The 15,865-nt window shown below is 37.8% G+C and overlaps 2 protein-coding genes across 8 annotated transcripts; both read left to right on the top strand.

Annotated features, from left to right (window-relative positions):
- The first annotated feature begins 527 nt into the window (after positions 1 to 527).
- On the top strand, positions 528 to 11,282 carry LOC111248662 (outer mitochondrial transmembrane helix translocase-like). Of its 5 annotated transcripts, none has more exons than XM_022801378.2 (7): positions 528 to 1,444; positions 5,129 to 5,348; positions 6,813 to 6,927; positions 7,246 to 7,431; positions 7,785 to 7,932; positions 8,160 to 8,311; positions 8,708 to 11,282. In XM_022801378.2, exons 1-7 carry the CDS (start codon positions 1,292 to 1,294, stop codon positions 8,838 to 8,840), a joined length of 1,107 nt encoding a protein of 368 aa, XP_022657113.1. In that variant the 5' UTR covers positions 528 to 1,291; the 3' UTR covers positions 8,841 to 11,282. The 5 variants fall into 5 exon arrangements, with proteins under 5 accessions (XP_022657113.1, XP_086834558.1, XP_086834556.1 ...); XM_086978432.1 differs by lacking the exon at positions 528 to 1,444 and adding an exon at positions 3,587 to 3,616; XM_086978430.1 differs by lacking the exon at positions 528 to 1,444 and adding an exon at positions 3,624 to 3,671.
- mRpL15 (mitochondrial ribosomal protein L15) lies at positions 10,421 to 15,351 on the top strand. 3 transcript variants are annotated; one of them, XM_022801395.2, is made up of 5 exons: positions 10,421 to 10,562; positions 13,299 to 13,416; positions 14,028 to 14,202; positions 14,482 to 14,749; positions 15,028 to 15,351. In XM_022801395.2, exons 2-5 carry the CDS (start codon positions 13,339 to 13,341, stop codon positions 15,218 to 15,220), a joined length of 714 nt encoding a protein of 237 aa, XP_022657130.1. In that variant the 5' UTR covers positions 10,421 to 10,562; positions 13,299 to 13,338; the 3' UTR covers positions 15,221 to 15,351. The 3 variants fall into 3 exon arrangements, with proteins under 3 accessions (XP_022657130.1, XP_022657123.1, XP_086834560.1); XM_022801388.2 differs by lacking the exon at positions 10,421 to 10,562 and adding an exon at positions 11,784 to 12,667; XM_086978434.1 differs by lacking the exon at positions 10,421 to 10,562 and adding an exon at positions 12,676 to 12,820.
- Positions 15,352 to 15,865: the final 514 nt, after the last annotated feature.

Raw genomic sequence — 15,865 nt, 5'->3', positions numbered from 1 at the left:
CAAATGCGAAGTTAAGTCGGACCGTTGCAATAAAATGTAGAAACGAAAGCTTTGTGGCCCTTCTTCTTTTGTATTTTGTCAATATTCGTCAAGTATTGTTCGGATATCAGATGTAGTAACAACCCATATGCATAAAAAGCACGTTAGATTTGTAATACCCTGCTAAACTCCATATTCTTGTCTCTCTCTCTCTCCATATTCATATCTAGTAATAAGTTTAGTGTCTGCAATGATCATTCCTCTATACAGGACCAGAAACTAACACAGGAATGAAATAAATAGTATACGAAATCCTCAATTGTCCTTTAAGGTTGTTCGCTCTTTCCGTGTTCAATTACCTAAATTATAATCTTTGGTAATTAGACTTGTTCTTCTACGTATTGATGCAACAGAATTCCCAATTCTAATTATACCGAAGTAATGTTGTATTGCAGACTACTGAATTCACTAGATGGATTCTGAAACCGCCCGTCCAAAACTCCGTCCTTTGTTCAAACAAAGATCATCACATCATCGAAACTCGTGGTGCATTTCTAACATAGAGATCCGCGCCACAGAGGAGACTTATCGAACTCTGTATTGCGTTGAACTATCGAACACCGTAACATTATTTGACTGTGTGTCTGTAAGTGTTTCTGTAGGAAAAGAACTGCTGATATACTTGGAGTAATTGTAGCAATTGAACAAAACGTGCGAGGAAACCACATTGACTATTTTTTCTGAATTTAGCCCCACGAAATTCGCTCGTCCTCCTGGCCAAAACTACATGCTCAATGGTGCTGCCGTTGTCTACGTAATAAGAGTACATCGCATCGCTAGTATTGTATAGAAGGTATTTAAGAGAGTTGGAACGTCTTCTACGGTCGGGGGCTGTGAGTGGTGGTTCCGCACCCTCGTACAGCCAAGTCCCTATACAGAGTATATCTAGCACCTTTCCTGAAGCAATTAGATAAACGTGAGAATGATCATTATTCTAGTTGCCTCGCAAGAATTCTTGACGAACTAGAAAACAGCGGCGATTGAATTCGCAAGAAAAACTTACTGGTGTGGGCGCAACAGTGAAGTGTTCTACCTGACCGCTTATTGCCAGTGTTAGGCTCTGCAGTGAAGAATTAATTTATAAGTGCACCCTCTCCTAACAGGGAGGCAGCGTGAGGTCGAATTTCCGAACAATAAAAAGTATCGATAACAAGAGAAGACCCAGTATACTAACGTTGTTAAATTCAATCATTCCCTTCTCATCGACGTCCTCCCACTGAGTTCTCGGTGAGATTCAGACCAGCGCCGCGCAATGATGGGTGCTCATCGTGCTCTTTCGAGCGTCGAGGTGACGGGTCTTGTTTTACGGCTAACCCTCTTTGGTGCATTGACGTACTTTGGTATGAAATGGATGTTTGACGCGATTGATCCAACAAGAAAACAGAAAATTGAAGCACAGAAGCGGGTATGTAATTATAATAATAATTATTATTTGTTCGGGTTTCTGTGACGATCTCTTTTACAGATATTTAGTAATAATATTGCTAGCCAAAACATTACGGCTCAGTGATGATGACATTTGTTTTTACTTCATTAGCTATTCTGGCAAATATTATCTGCTCTGAACCAATGCTCGTAGTTACGATATGAAAACGATAACCTTTATAGGAATGGTATTATTGAAGTTCAGTTTTTATTCAGTTGACTTAATCGAAAGAGAGTCGACGCACGCGCTTACAGCAATGTGAATGACGAACGCAGGTGGAAGGAGGGTGTCTGCGTGGTTGTCTGCCTATATGTTGTAGTGTATGTGTCTCTAATCGTTGTTTGATGCCCTGTTAGTGGAAGTAGGACGATAGATTCATTTTAGTAGTGACGCTAACTATTAGCATGAGAGCCAGTCGCCATATGAACGCGCGCGTTGTTAGTGTGGTGCTGTACTGAATGGTTCCAAAGACATTAAAAGAAAACAATGATTAACATCGAAATTTCAAAATTGAGGAAGAAAAAAGATAAGTCGCTAATTCACAATTAGCTTCAGCGTGCTGTTCGACAAGAGGACTACTAATAGGATCAAAGAGAATAAATTACTCCTACTGGCTACGGCTACGATCAGATCCTAACATTTATCCTTGTTTTTCTTTGAGGACCAATGTTCATTACGTTTTGTTTTTATTTCTCGACAGCAGGAACGGCAGGAGAAAAACTTTTGGTGTATATAATTCTAGATTTTGGGCCCGCTGGCTTGTCAAGGAGACTCAACTTGAAGATTAGGTCGCACTTTCAAATGCATGTTGATCCGCCCTATTCGAAGGTTAATTTTCGACTGAAGTAAGTTGAACTGATAAAGTTCTCGTGTGGCCTGTCGTATCAGTAGCAAGAGAACTTTATCGAAATCACCTCAGCTGTTTCGTCTCGTAATTTTTAGTTCGGTTCGAATGTTTACATCTCCGTGAACCTACTGAATTGGATGCTGGTTCGAAGACGATTGCAGCATTAACATTATTGCAGCATTATTTATTCGGGCTTTTTGGCTGTCTCTCTTCACGGACACTCACGAATTTGTCGCGTCGTCGAATTATCTATGCGTTGTTTCTAGTAACCCACTCACGACAGTGTATTTTCGATATTATTTGTATATGAGTGTGAGTGCTGGAATCGGAAGGCTTGAATTCGTTTTTTATTTTTGAAGTGATTCTCCAAAAATGGATTTAAATCGTCTGTTTTTTCTTAAAATCTCATTTTCTGGAGTACGTTGCGAGGACGGTAAAGCAATTATGTCTCAATTATCACTTTACTAATAAAAGTTTCTCAAGATCATTAGGATGACTTCGATGTGAGCTCCATTTTTTTTTATTCATGATAGGTCGTAGTTAATCATGGTTAATCAGTTGCAAGCAAACCGAAGTGATGGTGGTAATAAGGTCTTGAGGAAAGGACGGTGTTTTAATGATCGATAATTGGCAATAGAACTTAGTGTTTTGGGGAAGCCAGTGGTATTGGTAGGTTGTTGAAACTTAATATATGATGCGTACTTCTGTTTCTATTCATGTTAGTTCATGACTATTTTGCTGCGTGTGTAAATATATGGTTTTTTCGATCGCAAATCTGTATTTTTGTAGTTTTATCATTTATGACATCATAATACCAAGAAACCCGGCTCATGGAGTCATGGCGGGAAATTTTAAAATAGATAGGCAATAATGCGAGAAATTGAAAAATCCTTTTCGACGTAATATATAGATGTAAAAAAAGTTAATGTCGCTTGATTTTATAACAAATCTCTTTGAGCAAATGATGACAACAGCTTTTCTAGTTAACAATATTCGATTTTATCAAGCCGGATCTTTTGAGTCATTAGTTTTTCGCCTTCCTTCTCTGTTGCTGTTGCTAATAATTGAAATAGCTTTTGCCACATCGTATGCGTGCGGTATCTCGAAAAGCGTTTGGATACACTCATTCTCTGCGTACGGGCTATTCTGGTGAGACGCACCTTCTGGCAAATTGCCGAGTAGTCTAAATATAGTGCAGCAGCAGTTGGTGGACAACGCATTCAAATGACCAACATTTGGAAGGAAGGTGTTCAGAATCATCGCGGTTAGCCCCTTAACGTATCTAATATATGTCAAGTGCCGTGGTAAGGGGTGTATTTGATTGTAATGACAAACTCTCAGCCGTTGAGCGGATACGGTGTAAGACTACCGTGATGTCTTCACTGATTGCCTCTGGCTAGAGAGGTGTTTTTGTGTAGGGTTTTGGTAATATATGATTGTCGTCTGCTAAGATAGTTACTGTGCTGTGTCATGATTGTACGTGAAAATTGTTACGGAATGCGGTGATTTCTAGCATCTTCTCTAGCCAGGACTAGATAGATATATAGTATTCGATGTTGAGTGGCTGTCCATCTGGTTGGCAGGTCGGTCTGTTTAAATCAAACGTGACTGTGATGCTGATAGCCGTAAAAACGATACGGATGCGAAGCAAAAACAAAGAATAGAAGGGCCGTTATAGTGCATTGTTTGTTCCGGGGAAATGGAGGGTACTAATATGTTTTGCAATAAAATTACGTATGTAATAGGGTAGTTAAAAGGTGATCGACGAACTTATATTCCTCATTGTATAGGGCTGTCTTTTAGGTAAATTAAAATAAAAATAAAAAAGTTAAAAAAAAAATAGGTAAAACAGTCAGTAAGCTTGACTGGACAAACATTGAAAAAGTTGCTAAAGAAATTTGCTAATTTAAATAAAAGACTCGTCTGGCACGGCACTGATAAAAACGAACTCAGGAGAAAATGTCAGTTTTTTGACATTACGATATTCTTCAAATGAATTCCTTAAGATAGTTATTGTTGTTGTTATGCAACGGTTAGATACTTCTAGAGTAAGGTGATTAGTAAGTGGGTAGTAAGCACACTAGTGAAGGTAATTATATGCACCAGTATATTGTTTTGTAAGACTTTGCTTCTCTAGTTGCGGCTTTTCAAGAGACGTTACGGTTTGCTCCACGCATATACGAGGATCTTAGCTACCGTAATACTGGATCTGGCCAATTCTTTATTTATAGATAGCTGATCTCTTCAGCAGAACTAAGACAACAAGTTTTGTTTTACATCTGCCAAGGTCTATTTTGTTATGTCCACTGACATCTTGCTTAATTCGTATGTAAGCTAATATAAGCTAGGTAAATTTTACTGTGTAAAAGTTGTCGCTAGCCTTATTAAAAATTAATATATAGTTATATATTTGAGATCCCGGCTTCATTTGGTTACACACAGTAACCAAGTGCACAAAAAAAGTGGTTTTAATAAAAAAAAATTTGAGAGTCACTACGGCATAAAAATGTTGTGGCGTCATCAGTAGCATTTAAGTTGGAACTAACTTCGGCAAATGCTATAACTACTTGTAACAAATATTGTCTTTCTTTTATATCTATTTGATAAAATGCCTATAATGCTAGCTATAAGAAAAGTACTTAGACTCAAAATAAGTGTTGCACTTGAAAACTAACTGTAAACAGTAGATTAAGCACGTAACTGACCGCCCGATGAAAAATAATGTGAACTAAAATTCCCTTTACAATAAGAATATAGATAGCATACGTTTATTAATTATTTCGTGTCATTCTGCTGTGTACTGTTTGCATCTACAGGCCGAGCGAATATTGTCTAGAATTGGAGTCAAGAACGTATCGTTGACGGAATACGAGTTGTCGATTGCTGCACAGCTCGTCGACCCGCGTAACATAGCAATTAATTGGGACTCAATTGCTGGACTCGATGACATCGTTCAGGAAATACGTGAAACTGTTATTTTACCAATCCAGAAGAAAGAGCTGTTTGCTGGGAGTAACTTAATCGAACCTCCGAAAGGTAGAAAGTTGATATTTGAATAGAATGAATCGTTGAGTGTACATTCGGGTGTCACCATATTGCCAGTAATACCGTTCTTTTGTGACTGTAAAAAGGTATGCTAGAAAAACAGAGCAAAATATGAATTTAATCGACGAGATTAAGAAACGCAGTAGCCGTTTAGAAATTACGAAAAACTGGTATTAGCCGCTTAGTTGAAAATCTGACATGGATTTAACTCAGCAATTTTATTAAAAAAAAGGGTAGAACTGAACCTAGGTAAACGCTATTTTTAAGTTTCGCAAATAGCTTAGTTCTAAGGCTTTGTAGCGTGCTTATACCTACGCTATTTTTTCAGTACAAGCCCCTTTGTATCTTTGTCCCAAACGAATATCCCATGTAGATCGCATTCGGTATTGCATGACGGGGTTGCTTTGTTCGATAGTAGGGGTCGCACAAGTCTCTTATGCTACTGGCACGTGGTGAATATATCTGATATGTCACATTACGCACTCGATTAAACACTAATAATAATAATCGGAGTATACATGTAGATACTATGTAAAGCCTAGGTTTGCAAGCTTGGCCGATTTAACGGACTTTTTTTTAACGGAGAGCACATTCTGGACTGCTACGTGAACAAGTGTGTTCAATGTATGTTTCATGATTCAACTACTAGGTTATAGTTATCATCGGTATCGGCGGTACCTTTATAATAAAACTTAATTAACTTTTTAATTCTTGGAAAAACAAAAAAATGCGATCAATGGCATAACATGCACGGTAAAGTCCGTGGGTAATGCTTTCGTAAGAAATAAACTTTGAGTACCATTATATGCCAGTGATCAATCAGTCGTGCAAATGCCTATAAAAATATATTTACTTCTTTAAGTTGTATATATATATGAGTTCTATATCCTTTGTTTTTTTTTATGAAATAGATCTAAAAGCATGTAGATTTAAGAGGCTCGAAAGTCAATCAAATATGCTTTAAAATCCATTCATAAATACCTGTATTTTCATATAGAAATTAGCAACCGTTCTCATGAAGTAGATATTAGACCGTCTCGAAAGGTTCTAACGGTCAAATTTTTGGCACTTTTTGTGGCTTCTAGCACCCATTAAACATTTTGATCGTTTTAGTCCTTGTATCCTTGAAATTTTTGGCCTGCTATCAACCCAATATTCATTTCCGCTAGAAGGTTTTGCATACAACATATTTCAGCGACACTTTAACTAGTTTACAGAAAAAGGTATACACAGCTTGAATGACTATAACTGATATTCAAATTGTAAAACAAGTTGCATAAAATGTATAATTTTTGCTCTTACCCTAAGTGCTCGAAATTAGTATCGTTCTGATCATTACACTTTTCATAATACGCTGCTGTAATAATTAATTGCGGGTTAAAAAGGAAATAACCCACATGAGCAATTCTAATAAATTTCAGTATACTATCTGAACTTTTTGGTTACTAATTTCAGGAGTGCTCCTTCACGGCCCACCAGGATGCGGCAAGACGATGATCGCTAAGGCGACCGCTAAAGAGGCTGGGGCGAGGTTCATCAACCTTGAGGTGGCCAATCTTACCGACAAATGGTACGCAGTTACATAAACTCAGACGAACTAGGTTGCTGAGGTATTCATTTGACCTTAATCAGCCACCTAATCGATCGAAGAACACTTTCGAGGCATATTGAGTCTTTATCATTTTGTAAATTGTGTCTATAATTGTTGAATTGAAAATGGATGAAGTACAATAAAATACGCTATGTTAAAGAACCACGCAAAGAACCTGTCATGAAGAATATATGTACCCAACCGAATCGCCAGCAAGCCACCTCCGCTATTGCATTGTTCGCTGCTTCCTTATTCATATTATCTTAGCCGTTCGTCATTCTCTTCCGTTGGTTGCAGGTATGGCGAATCCCAGAAACTCGCAGCAGCCGTCTTCACACTTGCGGTCAAAATTCAACCTTGTATTATATTTATTGACGAAATCGATTCGTTCTTACGGTCAAGAGAATCTCACGATCATGAGGCCACGGCGATGATGAAGGCGCAGTTTATGACTCTTTGGGATGGCCTAATTACGGACAGCAAGTGCGTATATCAGATATGATGTTTTGATTTTATACGATGACCACTGTTTCAAATGCTTTGTTTGGTTTTATTATACTGTAGAAGTCTTCTTGCAATTTGCTTTGAGGTATTGTGATCTCTGCCTTAGGCTGCAAACGCAAAGCTTATGAATTACTAGCTCAGCGATAGTCACTGTTTGAAAGGGCTCACATAGGATATCGCAAAGCACCTAGGAATAATTCTCAGGCCGGGTTATAATCTGTAGGTCAGATATATTTTTTCAAAGGCGCGTTGCATTATGAAATACATATGTCTTCAATACCAACGCCAATTGCTTCATTTTTTTGCTACCTCTTTTTTTGGTTCCCTTGCAGATGCTTCGTCCTGGTTATGGGAGCAACAAATCGTCCTCAAGATGTAGACCGAGCTATCCTTCGCCGAATGCCGGCCATGTTTCATGTGGGTCAACCGAATGTCAAGCAACGCACTAATATACTCGAGCTGATCCTTAATGGTGAACCGGTGAGCTTATTTGTGACGCGATAATCGATATCCATATTCAGAAATAATCTTGTTGGGTTCCCGATATATCAGAATAATCAGAAGATTGCTTATCTTGTCTTTGTCTTGTATAACTGTTTAATCACAAGATTTCAGGTGCATTCGCTTGTATTGAGCCTGATCATCTAAATCAGCTTACCTGCCATTTTAAAAGCCTTATTTCGTCCATCATTTTTGTTGCATTTCAGCTGTCTGAAGAAGTGGACGTAAAGTCTCTTGCAAAGCTAACAGAAGGCTTCTCCGGCTCTGATCTTAAAGAATTGTGCAGAGGTGCTGCCTTGAATCGAGTCCGGTACCTGATGAACGGTTCGACTCCAGTTACAAATGACAAGGTCAATGGGTGAGTTGGATACTATTCAGCTACGCAAGCAGCTAAAATAAGAAAATGGTGGAAGGGCGCATTTAAACGCAGGATACTGAATTAGATTTCACAAGAAGCAAGCACAGTGGCAATAATCATGCAATTTAGTTTGAAGGCATATGGTAAGTTCGGAGAGGCAATTTTTCTATTTTTCGTTACACTAACGCAAATCGAAGCATAAATTTCAACAGCAAGATTTAAATGCCTTTTTTATTTCGTTTACGATACGTTTACGTTTTATGATATCTATGATAACCTGTTTTATGGAAAGTATTGCGGGCTAGCTACGTAACTTCAATGTTTGTTTCATTCCAACCTAACAATCCTGTTTTATTCAAAAAAATAATTTTTTTCTTTCCGTTTACGTACTCGCAGCGGTAGCGATGATGAGATGTATCATGACGCCTTGCCTCCGATCACACTGGAGAACTTCATGAACGCGTTGAGGAAAATGCGTGGCGCGCGTGTGCACACCGATATGCCGATTATGAACTTTGGAACGATGTAAAGCAATAATTGGAGACGAACAGGATGGCAGCAGTTGCGTTTCGCTCCGGTTCGAACGCTTCTCCGTTAGAGTTTAGCGATTACAACTCTAACAGCAACAATAACACATTTCTGCAGGACATCGATTGTATTTCAATAGCCCTGACCTTCAGAAAAATATCATAGGAGCGAATTTTCTCTCCTCGAAATCTACATGAGAGCAGGTAACTGCCACCGAAATTGGCAGCACAAACGAGATGTCATAGAACGAATATCCTGCGGACCTGGCTAATAGTGATTCATGGTTTAGTGCAAGCGGTGCGTAAACACAAGAACTCCAGACAGCTTTTGCGACGAAACAACCGAGAGGCATGACAGTGCATACAGATTACAAAAATGGTGATAAAATGGAATGAAGCTAATGGACGGAAACTCCGTATATACAATTTACAGTTTTGGATTTAGCTAATAATATTTACTATATTACCAAAAGTCTATGTGAGTGTGTGTGTGTGTGTGAGTGAGTGTGCGTGTGTGTGTGTGTGTATTTGTGTGTGTACCTACGTAACGCGAGCCACTGTAGAGCTAGTCGTGTTCCTATAGGCTGCCAATAAGTAGAGGTGGCGTTTGCCGAGCAAAGAGTGCAAAAGCTATTGAAGACAATTTAATTCGCTTTTGCCTTTACACCCGTGAAAAGCCGTTAACCAGGTAACGAGAAGCAATAAACGACGTCCGCTTGTAAATCTAGTTCATAATAATAATAATAACGATTATAGACTAATCTTGATCAAAAACGATTTCTGGATAGATGAGAAGACAAGCAGTGTGATCATCGCTTTTGTGACTGTTTTATTTCTCCGAGAGTTGATCGTCGTCCTTAACTATAGCTTAACAACAATAATTTATAAGAACATCATTGGTACTGCCTACATAAAAAAATCGTCACAACTTTGTTCACGAAGCAGCGCAGCATGGTACCGGAAGAGGCGTAGACAAAGCCATTGCACATCGGAAATTATCGGGGTGGCCACATAACAGGTTTGTCGCTTGAGACGCGCACCTTTTCTGATTTCAGCGTCGGAAACCGCAGGGCAGAATAAGGTAGACATCGCAAAGGCAGGACTGTGGTCGCTGTGCGTTACTGTAAATAATAAGTAACTAATACCAGTCCAAATAGTGTCGAATAACATGAGAGACATTCAAGCGGTATGAATGTTTGACAGCAACTGTTGGAGCTAGTTAATCGGTCACAGCGTTACCAATATAGATCAGGAACTGATGGTGAACAAAGTGAGTGGCAAAATTCGCAAAAGGTTGAGATAGGTAAGGTAAACGGAAGATATATGTATGGTCTAAAAAAGAAGTGTACAGTTTGCGTATGTGAACTAACATAGGCCTTGATGTCGTGTTGGTGGTCAGTGACCCAAAAAATCCATTGTGTACACCGAGAGAGGGGGCAGTAGTAATTGTGGTGTTAAAAAGAGAAAAACGTGAAACTAAAGATACAAAAAAATGATGATGAAGGGAGACGACGCAGCGCTCGTACGCTATCAGCTTAATAAAGCAACAACAACGATGTTGCTTATGACATTTCATGAAAAAATGGTAACCAGCAGATTTTGAGGATGAAGATTATTGCAGATATTGCAGAGCCTACGTCGTAATGGCAGGGATCCGCAGAGCGAACAAATGGGTTTGAAGAAGTGACGTGCAACGGTAGCATTAAGAAGACAACAATATATATGTATGTGTGTATGTGTAGCGTATAGTCGATGTAGGTATTTTGTCGACGCTGTTGTGATAGTGATGATGAATTAGCACATAACAGTGGTGATGCTAAGTTAATGGAAATTCCTAATTACGTGAGTGAATTTAGAACAAATGCTGTGGTGCGAATGAAAGATTAGATAGTGTTAATATGGTGGGATTCTGTAGAAGATTGGGCACTTTTTTCAGAAATAGAGGTGAAAATGTTAGTAGGTTGGTGCACATAGGAAAGATATATATATATATATATATATATATATATATATATATATATATATATATATAGATATATAGATATATATATATATATATACATAAAGAAAAAAGAGAGAAATGAAAAACATTATTTATTTTAAAACTCTTTCTTCGTTTTTGCGCTTGGGCATATTGAATAATTTTTTAAAAAGGCAAGAGCGTACAAATTAAAATCCAGGATTGGGCTGAGGATGCAAGAAAACGTACTCGATAGTTCCAATATAATTTCGTAACCATGCCATTTAATAGGAACAAAATTATCTGCAAAAGTTCGCATGCCCATTGTAGATCGAAAATTATATAATAAGTGCTTGTTATCGGAAGTGGAATTTAATTGGACATTTAAAAATTGAAAAATGTTTCACTGGAAACCTAAAAACTTATATTATTCTTTTAAATGCCAACAAATGTTATTTTATTAAAAAAAATAACACGCTTATTAGCACACTGTGTTTTTTGCGTGGTTGTTATATGTCAAGCATCCATAATTAGTTGTGATTAAATGAACTAAGATAAAATGTGAGGCTATTTAGGACGTTACTTGTTATGGAAAAGAATACTTGAAAAAGGCAGGCTGGTTATGAGGCAGAGTAATATTACGGTAGCATGTAAAAGTAATTCGAGAAAAAAATAGTACACAAAAACCATATAGACTATCGCAGACGAGGTTTACGGTAAGTCACTCCAAAATTTTTACACTCATGCAAGATAGTAAAGTCCAGCCTAGAGGACATTTTCGTGTATTTTAAAGGTACAGAAATACAGTGAAAGAGCTCTCTTACTTGTTGTTGAAAATGGTTCTGTTATTTTCTTATTTTTGGGTAATTGTTAGTCAAGTTGTTCGATTGGCGACGGCAATTAATGCATTTGCTCCAGCTAATGCGGTCTTCAATACTGGTCGCGAAAAAGTATCGCGCCGCTTCTCTCATATGTCTTAGAAAGGCATAGCCTTGTTCACTGTCACTCATCTAATATCTCGATGGATTTGTATAGATTTTTACGCCAGGTTTAGCCATTTGGAATAATCAGAAAAGCTTAATATAAGTCTGCTTTTTAAAAGCTAAATTTAAAAAAAAATTTTAATAAACTCACCGATAAACCTAATCTGCAACCATAAGTTCGACATTTGCAATAAGATTCTTATTAAAATTACATTTTTTATCTTCTTAAAATTACATCTTAGGCTGAAGTTCCCTACTAGATCACATATTTCCATTTGCACTACAACAACTGAAAGAACCTGTCGATAAATCTAATGAAATTAATTATGCTTGTACCGATGATAGATTTTTCGTCAACTTGCTTTGATGATCTCTGCCCGGCTAAACAGTGCGTGTCATTGGCAGTTCTCAAGTAAATGAAATATACCGCAAAAGCATTGAAAAGTTAGTTACAACATAAGCAAATACAAATCGCATTTTGTATCACGCTATAGAACGTACGGGGTGATCATTTCTGTATGCTCGACGGCGCTTTTGTTAAATCGTAAACAAGAATGCGTTCATCCCGCTCACTTTGAGAAAAGACGATCTTCTCAAGCGTACGCCAATCGTTGGCATAACTCTTTTCGCCCCTTGACTAACTAATAGGAAGTTTCAGATGCTATCACATCTCTCACCATTTATACTTTCTATATTATTAATTAATACGTGTATAGACAAGTGATTTTCAAAGATCAACGCAAGTGTCGACAAAAATTAACGAAATGGTCGACATTCGTAGTAAAGCGCTTGAGGTACTGCGCTATCTACCAAGGGTGTCTTTGATGAACGTACGCGATGTGCCGCATAGTAACTGGGTGAAAAAGAAGCGTATTATGGGTTTTCGGTACGTGCACCATAATGTTTTGGCGGATCGAGATACCACGGCCATTTTCTATTCTGGCTTGCCAAAGATTCACGGAAGAAACGAAGGAAATTTGTATATTCGAAACATACATTGTACAGTACGATATTCGAACGAGCTGTGGGTGTGATGCAGGCAAGGATAGTCGGCGCAGGCTCATTAGTTTATTAAATATTCTTCTTCTATTACTATGATAATTATTCGTATACAATTTACGAGACAATTTTCCACGTTTACTTATAAAACTTATAATATTAATGGGTGCAGTCCCTTAAGTACGTCGGTGATAAAAATGAATCTGATAGGTTCGTGGTATCTATGGTTGGCTTTGCGGTTGTAAATGTCCGCATGTTCCTGAGTTTCCATACCAAGATAGAATCTTCCGACCAGTGTTCAGTTCACTAAATTTCACCAATTTTCAAACAATGTCAAGCCATCATTCATGTGACTGTCAGCGATATATTCCAGTGTTGTCTAGAATGAGCCCCACAACCCAAACAACACAAACGAACTTCATATAGAGCCTAGTCATTCGCACAATCCTCTAAGAGGATGGTTTATTATATATATATTAGTAGCGCGCATGCTGACATATTTTGCACTTTTATTCTAGCCGCGAAAAACTCTGGCCCCAGAAAGGATCAAAGCAACGAATGAGTTTTTCTAAGTTGGGTTTTGAAGGCGGTCAGATCCCATTTCACGTCAAAGTTCCTCAGGAGCCGTATAATGAGGTACGTGAGTTTACTTCTTAGGGAGCTTTAAAAAAGCCAGGACGGAAATTTGTTTAACGTAAAACGCAATGTCGTGGACGGCTGCTTTTTTGGCTGAAAAAAATCTATGGACTGCCGGAAAGTTTAAGCCCCATCAAAGAGTATCTTAATAAATCAGGTCGCACTATTCAATTTATGGTTTATAAGACATATATGTATGGTTCAAAAATTGTATAATGAAATTCTTCAAATTTAATTCTTAAAACTGAAGAACAACCGATGCAGAAATTATGTTGTTCTTCTATCTATATTCGTCGTAGGACATTTCTAAAATCTCTTCTCAAAAAAAAAGTCGGCACGTACCATATTTTTCAAAATAATTGAAATTCTTGCGATGGAATTTTTTTCCTCGTCTCGATATTATAATATTAGACTCGTTCAGTACGTTGATTTCATCAAAATAATTGGTTACTGCAAGGCTGCGAGCATCACAAAATAGCAAGATCTGAACAATTTTTTTTAAACTAAAACTAAAATAAGCGAGGTATAATGTTGTAGAGGCGGCCACTTTGATTTCTAACATCGTTGGTACTAATAATTCACTACATGGCAATAATAATGTCCATTTACAGAACTGGGATATACGACGACATTACCCACCATTGTCTTTGGGTCAGCTCCAGATGATGGTAGATACCAGGAGAATAGATCCTTTGCAACCGATTGATTTAACTATAATATGCAATACGTTTCTATTTAAGATCAGCCCTAAAGACAGACAGTTCGGATTTCATCTCACCGCTGAAGGTATTGTTGGAGTAATTCAATGTTTTTGTCGTTCTGTATATGCCAAAGAGTGGTTTTACCTTCTGTATCGTTGAACGTCAGTCACTTTCAAGGCGCTAAATTTCAATAAATTGTCGAAGAGGCACATCGAGCACTTGTAAGTGAATACATTTTGTAATTTTAACAACTGTAATTCTAATTGTTAGGGAAGCAAATTTATAGAATTTGCCTCCCTCCTTACGCGCATTATTGTTTCCAATGATTTATGTTTTGTTCAAATCCTATGTTTGCTATAAACAGGTATCGACAAGTTTAAAGCAAAACTGAATATAGAAGTACAGTATGCTAAGGAGCCAGTCATTGCAGCAGTCGAGCGTAACGGTGGCGTTATCACAACAGCATTCTATGATATTTTTGCTGTAGAGGCTAAAATAGACCCCGAGAGTTTCCTTAAAAAAGGCATTCCTATGCTACGTCGCGAACTCCCGCCGTCAGACGCCTTTGAATACTACTCTAACCCAGCAAACAGAGGGTATCTGGCTGACCCGAAGCTAATTGCTGAAGAGAGGTGAGAAAAGTTGGACTAAAGTAAAAAATTTGTATTCCTATTTAATTTTGTATTGTGAATAACACCTTGTCACTTTACAGGGCTCTTTTATGAGTACCAAATAGCACAGCCGAATAAAAACCTCTTTGGCGTACTCCTTATCTTTTATTATAATATTTGCTAAGATTTTACTTACATTTACTAGATGAACCATGGATCTTCAAATAAGGTTTTAGATTGAGAAATTAAGTTACTGCTTTCTTTATTTATTTGCAAATTTTATTTATTTGCTTCCACAGATTGAAGCTAGCACAAAAATACGGTTATGAGCTACCAGACCTCCGCAAAGATCCCAATTTCAAGATGCTTTCGTACCGAAAAGATGCACGTCAAATCTTTGATGGCCTGAGGCCGGGGTGGCTTGTGAACCTCAAGGACAAAACGATCCTGAAGCCAACTGACCCTGACCACATTAGATACTACGAATCGTAGGCACAAGAACAATATTACCATAACAGAAAGTGGTGAAAAGAACTATTGCCGGTGGCTCATTAAGGTGGAAGTATATCAAAAGAGCGTATTCAGCAAATAAACTTTTATGCAGTCCTTTATAGGTCGTATAATCGAGTCTAATTTTTTTACAAACACTAACTCGTGCCGTAATAAGTGTGAAGAACTGAATTTGATAGACTAATAGTAATAGTTGCTATAAATTAGAGGTGCTTTTGACCTTAGATCAAGGGTGACTGATTTTAGCGATATAATAAGAAAATGGTTATGCATTATGTAACACGTGTCGCTGCAAACTGGCCTTGCAATTGCAAGTCATCCTTTTTCACGACAATTCTAGTAAAAAAATAGTTCAAACCACTAAGTTTATCCAAGATGTTCTCTCGCACTGATCGTATTTCATCCAGATCTCGCATTGTTAAACTACTATTTTTTCTGATAACTGACAAATTCAGTAAGCGGTCATGATAACGTAGCGCTAAGGTGATTTTCTTCAGAGACACGTTAGATAACGTAGGCTCGACACCAAGCGTAGATACATTTCCTTTTATGTTAGAAGAGGCCAGTTGTTCGAAGTAATGCATAGCCGGACCATCGGAAGTAAAATTCAACGTTTAACTGATAATG

Source organism: Varroa destructor, unplaced genomic scaffold (genome assembly GCF_002443255.2).
Source record: "Varroa destructor unplaced genomic scaffold, Vdes_3.0 BEIS01000001.1, whole genome shotgun sequence".
NCBI lineage: Eukaryota > Metazoa > Arthropoda > Arachnida > Mesostigmata > Varroidae > Varroa > Varroa destructor.
The sequence above is the reverse complement of the archived record's forward strand: the minus strand, read 5'-3'. Positions and strand labels throughout refer to the sequence as shown.

Excerpts from the sequence above, each read along its gene's own strand:
- LOC111248662 (XM_022801378.2), top strand. The coding sequence starts at position 1,292 with ATGATGGGTGCTCATCGTGCTCTTTCGAGCGTCGAGGTGACGGGTCTT. Across the intron at positions 1,445-5,128 it reads AAATTGAAGCACAGAAGCGG|GCCGAGCGAATATTGTCTAG; the intron begins GTATGTAATTAT and ends TTGCATCTACAG. Across the intron at positions 7,432-7,784 it reads GGCCTAATTACGGACAGCAA|ATGCTTCGTCCTGGTTATGG; the intron begins GTGCGTATATCA and ends GTTCCCTTGCAG.
- mRpL15 (XM_022801388.2), top strand. The coding sequence starts at position 12,546 with ATGGTCGACATTCGTAGTAAAGCGCTTGAGGTACTGCGCTATCTACCA. Across the intron at positions 13,417-14,027 it reads CTCAGGAGCCGTATAATGAG|AACTGGGATATACGACGACA; the intron begins GTACGTGAGTTT and ends GTCCATTTACAG. Across the intron at positions 14,203-14,481 it reads ATTTCATCTCACCGCTGAAG|GTATCGACAAGTTTAAAGCA; the intron begins GTATTGTTGGAG and ends TGCTATAAACAG.